The 12,527-nt window shown below is 38.6% G+C and overlaps 1 protein-coding gene across 1 annotated transcript; it reads right to left on the minus strand.

Moving 5' to 3' along the window:
- Positions 1-10,081: 10,081 nt before the first annotated feature.
- Positions 10,082-10,832, minus strand: MELLADRAFT_62572 (uncharacterized protein; the record flags this gene model as incomplete). Its single annotated transcript, XM_007409353.1, has 2 exons — positions 10,082-10,491; positions 10,553-10,832. The coding sequence occupies 2 exons, from the start codon at positions 10,830-10,832 to the stop codon at positions 10,082-10,084; spliced, it is 690 nt and encodes a 229-aa protein (XP_007409415.1).
- Between the last annotated feature and the right edge of the window lie 1,695 nt (positions 10,833-12,527).

The following is a 12,527-nucleotide window of genomic DNA, read 5'->3' on the forward strand; positions in this document are numbered from 1 at the left end:
AAAACTTTCCCGTCTCATAGTTTTTTTGCTGTAAAAATTTGAACTTGATACCCCTTAATGATTATGCAATTCACAAACATAAGATTGAATCGGATGCATTAAAATAAAGCATTTGTTTGCTTGATCAATTGAATCATTCCAAAATTTACTTCATCCTTCGAGTTTTTTGAACAAAAGTTCAAGAAAAATCAAATGCATGTTCTAACTGAAATGTCCGGTTCTTCAAAATCACAACAGGAATCCTTTCAGAAGGTTGAGTTCGCTTTGTGGATTGATATCCTTAGGGCTGAGGTTAGTTTTGATCAACCCCATAAAGTGGGCCAAGTGTCATCAAATTTTCTCGTATGGAAGAACAGAAATTTCTCGCCAATTTTATACACCTGTGGTATCTTTTGGCCACCTGTGAAGGAATTTATGAGTAATTTCGAATCTGAGCGGTAAATAGGTGTGCAGGAGATTATGTGTGGGTGTTTGGCCCTATAAAATTGGGTCAAGTGATACCATTTGTTGTGATATGGAAGCCTAAAGACTTCTTATCAGTTTGATACACCTATGAACTATTTTGGACACCTATGGAGGAAGTGATGGGTAAGTTTGAATTTGAGCAGTAAAAAGCTTTGTGGGAAGATTGTGTGTGGGTATACATGGTCTGATGGGTGGGAGAAAGGTATCAATAATGTATTTTCTAAAAGCCCCAGCCTTACTTAACAAAATAATACCATTGCCAATGTGTTTGTATAAAATTTGTAAAAGTCATAAATAATGACCGGTTGTTCTATGAACAGCGAGTCATTAGTTCATCCCAAAGTGAACATGCAGTGAGATGAATTTTTCTGAGTGGCAATTTATTGTCAAGATAGTATTTTCTAAAAGCCCTACTTCGACTGGCAAAATTGATAGCATCACCAACACATCTGGATAATATTTGTACAAGTCACAACTAATCACTGATTTTGGTAAACAGCGAGTCATTGGTGTGTCAGAAGTGACCATGCATTGAGATAATTTGTTGTGGGCGGAAATATAGTGTTAAGATGGTATTTTATGAAAGCCTCAACCTCACTGATAAAATTGATACCATCACCAACATATTTGGACAACATTCGTAATATTTATATATAATCACAGCCCTGTTAAATAGCAAGTCACTGACACTACTTTGTCACTGTTTGCGGAATACTATAATTGTTTATGACTCTTCCAAATGATATCTGAATACATTGGTTATGGTAATGGTTTTTTCAGTAAGTCTGGGGCTTTCGGAAAATATCTTATTGAGACCTTTCTGCCACCCATCAGACTGTGTATACCCACACACAATCTCCCTGCGCAGCTATTTACCGCTCTGATTGGCAATTCCCCTTTCTTTGTCCATAGGTGTCCAAAGGAGTTCATAAGTGTATCACCCTGATAATAAATCTTTAGTCTTACATATCATAACAAATGGTATTACTTGACCCAATTTTATAAGGCCAAATGCCCACACATGATCTCCCGCACACCTATTTACCGCTCAGATTCAAAATTACTCATAACTTCCTCCACAGGTGGCCAAAAGAGATCATAGGGGTATCAAATTGATAAGTAATGTTTAGGCTTCCAAATGACAAAGTATGTTATCATTTGATCCAAGTTAAAGTGGTCAAAAAACCACACACAATCTCCTGCACACCTATTTAAAGCTTGGATTTGAATTTGCCCATGACTTCCTGCATAGGAGTCTGGAAGACTTCATTGTGATGTAAAATTGCTACGCAATCTTTGCTCTTCCACAATATTTGATGACACTTGACGGTTGACCCACTGTTAAGTGTTCAAACACACATGCGCACTCCCCTGCACGGCTATTTGCCGCTCAAAACTTGTCTTTATGTACCTGCTCAAAAGCATATCATTTCACTTGAACTGAGACTTGTTTTTCTATTCAACTTGATTCTAGATGCTTGTAAAACCATGTTCATACTACAAAAAAACAAATACAAAAACAGTTCTTCAAACATCAAGTATAGAATCATTGTTACACAATACATAAATATCACAAATCAGACTCTTGGGTGAAAAAGCAGGTAAATATTTATTAGAATTGATTGACAACCTTCAATAAGAAGGAACAGTTACAACAGCAGGACAAGTTTGGAATCTTGATTTAAGTTTGTTACAAAATAAACCCGGTGATGAGACTGGAGTATGGGTTTGGAAGATTTTTTAGAAGGATTGCCAAGACTTAGACCAAACTTAAAACTTGTATGAATAGTCTGATGTCTTCTAAGAACTTTTGCCCTTCGACTACAAGTCGAGAACAAAAGCATTAGTAATTCATAAATGAGATGAAAATAGGATTCAACAGCCAAGAAAAAACACATCACCATTCCCAGATGATTTGGATAGATGTTGTACAGAACATTCATTTGTGACAAAGACTTTTACAAGAGTTCATAGGGTGTCATAAATTCACCATACCGGACATCGTACTTGTGATCAAGTTGATCAGTGACATTTTGATGGTTATTTGAACAAATATTGCTGAAATTGTTGTTTTGAATCATCATCATTTCAATGATTACTGGGAGTGTGGTTGGGAAGGCCTTTGATAAATCGTTTCATCGGGTCTTTGAAGAACTTCGCTTCTTCGGTGTCTTGATCGAATTCCTCAATACGGGTTCTTCTACTTGGCGCCGGGTTGTTGAATTCATTTGGAAAGCAGTTGCTTGTGCCGTCGTGTCATAAGGTGATTGTGAGGAGTAGGTGGTAAGCATGTTGATGAGGTGATTCTGAGGTGATCGGTTGCTAGAATGTCGGTGAGGTGGTGATCAGTATTCAGCAATCGTCTTGGGCCGACTCACCTATGCGTGAGTGGTGTGTACTTGTATATGTAAATGTGATGTGATGTAATCTGAAATGAAATGAAACAAAATGCACGACTTTCCTGTTCATAACTGCTTAGGTTTACACAATAACTCCTGTTATGAAAGCCGTTATACAGTACACAGAGGTGATATATATATAGAATGTAGACAAATACAGAGGAAGAACCAATCAAATGAAGATGAAAATAAAACTTTTTGACCAAAGGTTTCGCTCGATTTAGATGGAGAGTGTGATACATGTGTCTTCACATGGTTGCAAGAGTGCTGTGGTCATTGGTGTGATGCATTCTGGGTTGTGAAAGGTTCTGCAGCGAGGTCGGAATCGAAAACGGGGTCGAAAATCAAAAAGCTGAAAACTGAGAACTCAAAACTGAAAACTCAAAACGAGTGGCGGAGACCTCGCATCTCGGCTTCGGTAACCACAACCATGCGAGTCACCTGGGGCTGATCGAGCCACTTCAACATCGAGACGACCGAAGATCGCTGTCACCGCTAGCAATGCAACGACATCGATAAAATATACCAAAATATTTTATGATATTTTCTGGTCAGGAGTCACAGTGATTGGTTTACTTATCATGATAATCAAAACAATAAGGGGTGTCAAGTTTGAATTTTTACAACAAAAAAACTATGAGACGGGAAAATTTTTATGTTTTAACTGTAAAAAAACTTTCCCGAGTGTTTATCATCGCTTGTAAACCACGATCAAGGCTTTTTTACTTTTTCGCCTCGATCTTCCACACGGTAATGAGACAACTGCTGGTAAGAGGATGCAAGGTTGTCCTTGCATCCACTATCAAGCACACCTCTTTCCAAGAGTGAAAAGGTCAAATTTAAGTCTTCAAAGCTATGTTGTAAACTTCTCTGTTTACGTTTATGCGAGAACGGGATAGATAAAACTTTCCCGTTTTCGTAAATTTTGCGTAAATTTATGCTACGTCGGGAAAGTTTTTTACAGTTTTTACCGTAAAAAAATTGAACTTGACACCCCCTAATAAAGAGGTAGATGGAATGATAAGCAGATGGTTCCATTTTCTGTTCTTTTTGAAGATTTTTTTCCATTCTTTGCTGCTGGTTAGAGCACCCACTTGTAATTTTTGCCGCAAAAATTAATCATGTGTGTAACAACTAAATCAGTTACCGCATGAAATTCACTATGGAGTGGTTTACCGTGTAATTTATCAACGATAAATCATTATGACCAACTGATCCCACAAATGTACCACAAAGAAATGCGAGACTCTGAGAGACGGATGAAAGGGAAAAAATGATGAAAGCTCCTTTGAAACTTTAAAGATGTTCTTTGTGTTCAATTAATAATATGGGGGCTCAAGTCAAAAAAAAATTCGGCCTTTTCTTAAAAAATTGGGGAAAGTTTTTTACGGTACCGTGCTGTAAAAACTTTTCCCAATTCGTAAAAAAGGGCCGTAAAAATTTCTTTCGGATCTCCTTCTGAGCAGCAGATTTACGCAAATTTGCGTAAATTTGCTGCTCAAAAAAATTTGGGATGTCGTATAACTTTTCCCAATTGCATAAAATTTTGTGTAAATTTTATGCAATTGGGAAAAGTTTTCTACCATAAAAGTAGTAAAATATTTTGACTTGAGCCCCCCTAATAGGGGGTTTCAAGTTGGGTTTTTTTTGCGTATTTTTATGCTACATCAACTTGCCTGTGGTTGTAAAATATGTGTAAATTTTTTACAGCAGGACACCTTTTTAGGTATCCCAAATTAAAAAGACGTTGTTTGACAAAGATTTTTTTTACAAACAACTTGTCTGAATTTAAAAAAATTACGCAAAAAAAAATTGAACTTGAAACCCCCTAATAAAGGTTTCTTTATCTGTGTTTTTGTGTTACATATATCTTCTTGCTTCAGCAAACTAACTTATCATAGAAATCTTGGTACATATGATTTTTATCTGAACATGAGATTTGATTGATTAGGGGGTTTCAAGTTGACTTTTTTTACGTATTTTTATGCTACAACAACTTGCCTGTTGTTGTAAAATATGCATAATTTTTTTTACAAAAAACTTCCCAAATTTTTGAAAGATACACAAAAAAAATCTCAACTTGAAACCCCCTATTGTATTCAACAGTGCTGATTTGATACTATTCTTTGTTTCCTGATGAAAAGGGATACGACAAAAGTCTCAATGGTTCAATGAATTGAGTCGATCGTGAACTCAGCATCTGTGATAATGGTCATTAGAATGTGTTTTGACTTACAGGAATCAGGAGCAGAAACTTTACCTTTTTCATAAAAACGATTGATGTTGTATTTCTTTCTCTTGTGTCTTTTACAAAGTTGTTTATCTCATTTGTTCATTCATATTGATTATCAACAGTTTTCAGCTATCAAATTCCTTCTTAACCTTTCTCAACAAGTTTGAAATCAAATAAAAAAAATTGTACCCTCCGTCCCTTCCATTTTGCATTTTTATCTTAGTTGTCTAGTCACAGGATCAAATCCTTCCATTGGTTCTTATCCACCAAGGGTTTAAGTGCTAAGACCATAGCCTCATGGGGACCAGATATCATCTATGACACTGTGATGGAACTCCAAGCCCAAGCTCGCGCATTCTATGTCCTTCAAGATGCCAAAGCTGCAGAATGCACCAAACGCTGTCAACAGCGTGAAGATGATGAACAATTCTTGCGCAGACATTCTTTACTTTCAAAAATGTGATAGTTGAACAACAATTGATCTTTTATTCTATCTGTGTCTTATGGTTGTTTAACACCACCCCTATCAAAGCCCCATGCTGTGGTTTATGCCTTGATGAATGCAGCTAGAATGAGCCTGCTTTTAATGAGCACCTATGAAATTTATTGATGACTTCACATCATGTCTTTATCCACAAATGACAATGAGTTTGCCCAAAAGATCCAAATGTGTCCCTTTCTATTGGAGTTGGCCCCCAATGTGAGTTAACCTATAAAGGTTGCCAGTCCCATGGCTTTGGTTTTGATTGCCCTGGGCTGTGAGTTAGTGGTTTGACCTCCATTAAACCACCAACTTGCAGCCAAGCGTGATGGAAACCAAAGCCTCCAAAGAAAGAGTGAAGATAGCTATGAATGCTACTCTTACAAACAAGGACCTTGTGATCTCACCAAGGCCGTTGACAATATGAGCCAAGAAACTTTGAAGTCTCTCTCTCTCATGATCTCACAAAATATATTCTCACAACATCACAAAGGCACTTGAGAATATGATGGGTTTTTTTGCAAATATTATATCATAATTATTTGATAGAGACACCAATCATAACCATCAACAAGGACAAAAGTTTGAAACAAAAGATCTAATTTTTGAAACAAAGAATGAAATTTTACTCATCATAGCTATCACAACAGAGCAAGATCCAAGACCAAGAAAAGTAGATGTAAAGGAATTACTCCTCAACTTGATTGTTGTATTCTTCCCAGTAGAGAGCAGTGGCATGAGCACAGTATGCAATGAGAGGCTGTAAAAGTGGCTGGGTCATCACCTTTGCAGCAAGGAGGAGGAGGTATTCTCCCTTGTCTTCTTGTTCAAACCTCAATTCTTCCCGGTGCAATTGTGCTTTCATGCTGTGGAAAGCACACTCAGTAGGGTTCATGTCCGGGGAGTAGGCAGGTAAATACACTAGGCAGACCCCTGAGAAAACTTACCAAAATCATCATCAATCTGTTTCACTTGTTCAAAACAACCCTTGAGCAAAACCAAGAACAATTTCTTCCCAAAACCATAGCATGTAAGTGAGAGATTCAAGACAAATGGCACAAATGGCACAAATGGCAAGAATTAGGTTGACACCTGAACCAAACAAGTCTTCCTTGGTCAGTGAGCAAGTGATTATCAGCAAGAGAGGAACAGATGAATTATCCACATAATTTGATGTATGTGACAGAATTATTTGGCTGTAGACCTTTAGTAAACTTTGTAACACATCATACTGCTCATAACTAGCCTTTTGGCCCAAGAAAACCCTTGAATTCCCTCTTAGCGTACACCATGCACATAGTGGTGCTCCTGTCTGTCTGAGACTCTTCATTGCCAACAGGAGAGCTTCAAAAACTGGAAGAAAACGTATTTGTGAAATCCCGTTGCCAGCCCCAGCACTCTGAAACTTTGCAAAGTTGGACAGCAGCAAAGTTGATCAGGCACTCATACCCAGCCTCTGCAATGATATGGAACAATACATTTTGAGTTAAATAAGTATATGCAGGCCAAGCTAGACCTTGTGGTTTTCTTGGCAGAACCTCTATCTATTGGTGAAATAATGAGATTGTATGATGAGTTGCAGAACTCTCCAACCAAAAATTTTCAGCTCACACACCAAATTTGACAGATATAAGTCCCTCTCTAGCAAATGTTTTCTTGTGCAGGGGGAAAGTGTTTGGGTTGAAGCATCGAGTCAAAAACAAGTGGTTGGGGGGTCTGAGAGCCAGCTAGTTGGCCTGTTACATCTTTTCTGACCCCAGCCAAATGCAAAGATATGCTAACTGGCCAGAGCTTTTAGACAATATGAGGTTCCAAGTTGGCAACTGGTTCTTTTTAGATGACTAGAGAACGGGCGGGCATGCCCGCACCTGGCCACCTGGTTATTACCCTGACCGTTCATTTCAAGGAGGCTTCCATATAAAACATACTACGCCAACGGTATGTTATTCACTGGAGATCTTCTTGTCCCCTATTTATTTTATGTCAAGCCAAGGCAACTCAAATGAGACAATGTACCTAAACACTATACAACTATGTACCACTGCCATTGCACTGTTTGATAAAAAGCAATGAATACAGCTGTATAGGAATAACATAGGTCACAATCAAACGCTCCTATTTTGACATTTGTACAACAGTTCTTATCTTGCTGCATTAACCACATGCATTATGTTTGGAAAACATTGAATGTCTGCACCTCGGCGGATTCCTCAGCTTTCATTCCGTTCACCCATATACGGTTCACGTTTTGAGCAGTGTAAGGCAAGCAAGATGCCCTTTCTACCAACTGAACAAAATCCCCGAGATTTGTTACCGCGACCCTAAAACAAAGGAAATGTATGATCTGTCAGGTAATTTTTAAGCCTATATAAATCATAATGCTGACGATTCTGGACGATGATTTCCAATTTCTGCACCGTCTCATGTATATTTGGCCTGTTTTCCGATGATAAGTCACCCTCAATACACCTCATTAATTGACTCCAACAGAAATCATAGAATAATGCGATTCGCGGCATCTAAACTTTCTTAAAAGTTGAGACTCCTTTTTTGGGCAATGGAGAGCGGTTCTTCAGAAGGACGTATACGGGCAAGGCTTGTTTTCATTCCAATTGTTGCGCTTTATACTTGAGATAAGCGACGTTTGACCCAAAAAATGGCCCAATACAAAGACAAGTTTCAAATAATAGTATCGCACATTCTATATACAACCTAATAGGGACCTCATTACATAAAGGTTGCAGCAGATGACGATGACTCACCCACGAGTCACAGATTGATATGATTCGCGGGTCTTGGATCCCTTTCAAGAACTACGCCATCATCTTTGAGTATTGGAGCACGGTGTTTCAAAAAGACTCATCTCAGTAGAGACTGTTTTTATTTCAACTCGCGTGCATTAAAATTGAATGAGAAGCGATCTATGCAAACAGATGAGACGATGAAAACCAAGTTTTGTTTTACAATATTGGACATTCCATATACAACTCAACATCAACCTCATTATATAAAAGTTCGCACCAGGTGATACTTGTCTTGGTTTGGGCTAGATCACCATTATCTCAGTCCCCATGAAACCCACCCAAAGAATATCTCTCCATGTTTTTCAAGATCACTTCAAGGTCTTTAATTCGAATTGTTAATTCCTAGAATATTCACAAATGTCAGCTCGACATCCAGATCAATGTTCTCAATGAAATCCATGAAACTTACTTTTAAGCCAACAAAGCAGCCTTAAGAACCACGTTCTGCGTCTTGTCCATTCTCAGATTTGTCCCTAATGAAACCCACATATTGTCCAAGGAACGACACCAAGACAAAGCTACATACAATTGGCCATGAGAAAAGACAGGGCTGGGCAACAAAACACCAACTCTATTCAAAGATTGACCTTGAGCCTTGTTTATTGTGAGACAAAACGCTTCAGCAATGGGGAACTGCTGTCTGGTAAATTTTATTGAAAATGATTCATCTGGTTCGTGTATCAACCATATCTTGGGCAGGAAGACAATTTGCCCTTTTTTTGGGCCAGAAATTACTCGACATTGCAAGACTCGTTCAGAAGTTTCCAAGATTATCAGTCTCATACCGTTACAAAGCCTGTCGCCCATGTTCAAGTTCCTGAGTAAAATTACCGGTAATCCTTGTCGCAAGTTAATTTTGTGTTCGGGGAAATTATTCAACGATACAGTATTCAGGTACTCTTGGCCAATAGGGTCAAAACATTGTTTGTCCACGATATCGACTGAGGTTGACGTGAGGATCTCACCGCCAATGCGGTCACTCATGATGCAATTGACAACTCGCACTGTTTTGTTGAGAGGCGTGATCAGCATTCGATCTGAAAAGTATGTTGCTGTTTCCTCCCAATCCAATTGCCTGACCATTGTTGATAACCCATCATATAACCAGTCTACGACGTGTAGGTCGATTTCCACCCCAGGAGAAACAATGTTTACATTAACTCGATCTATGCTCACAATTTCCTCGGACTGGGTCTGCAATTCACCGGACCCTAATTTCAATAACCAATTCGAAAAGCTCACCGCCTCCATGCTTATAGATTCTCCAGACCCTAACAACCTAACATTCTTCTTCAATTCAAGTTTTTCAATTTTCTTCCAGATATCAGTTGCTTTTAGAGAAATGTCTAATTGGCCATCTAAAGTAACCCCTGGTTTCAATTGGGATCGTTTGACGGAAGTCACTGGAAAATATCACGGAGATACCGCCAAATGGTTTTGAGTTGTTGAGTAAATGTTTAAGACTTCTGTCTACACACTGAATGCAGTTCCGATGTTGCATTGATACTTCATCCCAGACTATAAGTTTTGTTGTCTTCAAGGTTTGACTAACTTCGTCCCGGCCAGAGAGTCTACACACCGATTTTTGATTTGTTTTGAAGGGGATTTTGAACGCAAAATGGGCCGTTTTTCCACCCAGCAATAACTGGGCTGCAAATTACCATTCCTATCTCGTCAACGGTCGGCAAATTGTAACGCTTCAAATTATCCTTTTCCCCGGTTTAACACATTTAATCACCAACTTGCTACCAGGGTTGTTCAACAAAATTTCATTTGCGTTTTTGAGCAATTTAGCATAGGCGTTACTATCATTAATGGCTGCTTGCAATTTGAGTAAAAGTTCATTATTCAATTTTACTCTGTGGTGTTTTTGTCTCATTTGTGCTTCTTGGGTTCCTCCATCTCCAACCGTATAAATTTGAGCAAAACACGGGTTGTTTTTGTTCACAGGTAATGCGGAACCAAGCCGATGATGTAAACGCCCATTCAATCGAAAGGTAAATACCCCTTTGGGGCCCGTGACGTCCCGGTCTTGTCCTTTTGCCTCCATGGATGTAAAGCTTAGCGCATTGTTGTAGTCTCTGATTCGGCGTCGCGCACCCGCGGCATCTTTGTATAACACAAATCAGTACTGAATCTACAGTCTTGGAAACTTCAAAGTCCAACTAACCTGCATCAGCGGAGGTTAGAAGCCACTTAATCACGTCAGTAACTGGCTTCTGAGGAAAGTAGTGTTCCGGTAGCATTACTTTTCTGCCTTGACAGCAGGGCCCATATTTATGTGTCTTTGTTCCTTGTAAAGCTTTAGTTCGCTCAGCTGGCCAGTGAAGGGCTTTGCAATCTTCGCAAACCGCATCGCAGTGTCCAATATTCGATTCAAGTTTGTCCTTCAAAGCCTCTTTCAACGCTGATTCCGACCATGAGATAGGACCTCGAATAATTGTGGGCATTCCAAGCCTAAATAAAGTGATGTAATTTATGAAAATTGATAGTCAAAGTGTAGATTATGGTAAGTGGGTGTGAATGATGAGATGAGGTAAGTAATATAAGTCGGATTCAAGGAGACCATCAAGTACAACAACTTGAATATGTTTGTCATAGAGTACTCTCCGGAAATGGTAATTGATGCGTCAACATCAGAGTAGGATGCTTTGCATTTAAAAAGCACTCGTCAAAGGTCGCCTGAAGTAATTCCAGAATACAGCCATTGACCAACCTTGGCGGTTCCAATACCTTCGGTCATAGCTAGTTAAGTGAGTCACAGGAGACACTGCCCACCATCGGTCTTCGCATCACTGACAAACGCGAAGTTTCATTGCTAAAGATGTGTTTGTCTTTCTCGGAGTTATATATATCCCTATGAAATATGTCCTCAAAAATTGCTACGTCCGCGCTGGGTAACAATTGGGTGTTTTCCATTCAATTCAAATCACACCGCTTTGATTTTGGTCAAATTTGACATGCTCATTTCATTACATAACAAGTTGGGTGCAGCAAGATCAGGGCAAGAGGTCGCACCGTTTTTGAGTCCACGGTACAAAGAATTTGTGTTCAAATGCAAGGTTGATAACAATACTGATGTAATTAGATGCTAAATAGATTGATTTTCGGGAAGTGCACCGAACAATAATTTTAGCCAAGGCAAACAACTCGATTTGAGATGTGGTTGCAACTCCATCAAAAGGATTATAACCAACTTTACATGACAAATAATTAAATGAACAAAAATTCGATTTGAGATGTGGTTTCAACTCCATCAAAAGGATTATCACCGAGTTTACATGAGAAATAATTGAATGAACAAAAATTTAAGGAGATGCAATCCGCTCTGTCGGATACGACTTAGTCATAGTCAAATGAAGGGAAGAAAAAACACCAAGGAACTTGTAAATGGAAAACAATGTAATTAGGAATTGGACTAATGGACGTTGCGGCTTGGGAAATAAGATTGTCAAATGAACAAAGTTCAACGGGTAATGTGACTCGGCAAAAGGAGTATATGGGTTTGAATACGCAATTTAAGGGATGATTGAGTTGCATAAAAATATGAAGGGGGAAAGAAAGTTGAGCAAAGAAAGTGTGCAAATGATTGGGGAGGGTAAGAAAAGGGAAAATTAGATCAGCCTTATATAAATTTTCGTTGACGCAAAAGCAACCATATATGCTAAGAAAGCAGTATACCACGCAACACGCAAGCAGGAAAAAAGCAAGACATCAGATGTGTAAAAGCATGGTATCCGTTTGTTTCAACATCAAAGAACATAAAATGTACCACATGACAATAGTTGTGAGTCAAAAGAGTACTAACAATCAAATTTTGTTGAACATGGACGGCCTATTCAATAGTGTAAAAGAAAGCAAAGATGAAGCTTTTCAAAAGACATTGAAACATGCAAGCAAAAGACTTATGCATTAAAGGCAACATGAGGCAAAAGCAATATCACGCATAACACCGTTTGTTTCGAGAACAAAGAACATAAAATCTGACGGATGGTGAAAACAAAGCAACGCACATGACGAAACTTGTGAGTCAAAAGAATACTAACAATCGAGTCTTTTTGAACAGGAATGCTCGATTCAAATGTACAAATTTGAACAGGAATGCTCAATTCAAATGTACAAATGTAAGTCGTAAAAGTTGACAT

Source organism: Melampsora larici-populina, assembly GCF_000204055.1.
Source record: "Melampsora larici-populina 98AG31 unplaced genomic scaffold MELLAscaffold_15, whole genome shotgun sequence".
NCBI lineage: Eukaryota > Fungi > Basidiomycota > Pucciniomycetes > Pucciniales > Melampsoraceae > Melampsora > Melampsora laricis-populina.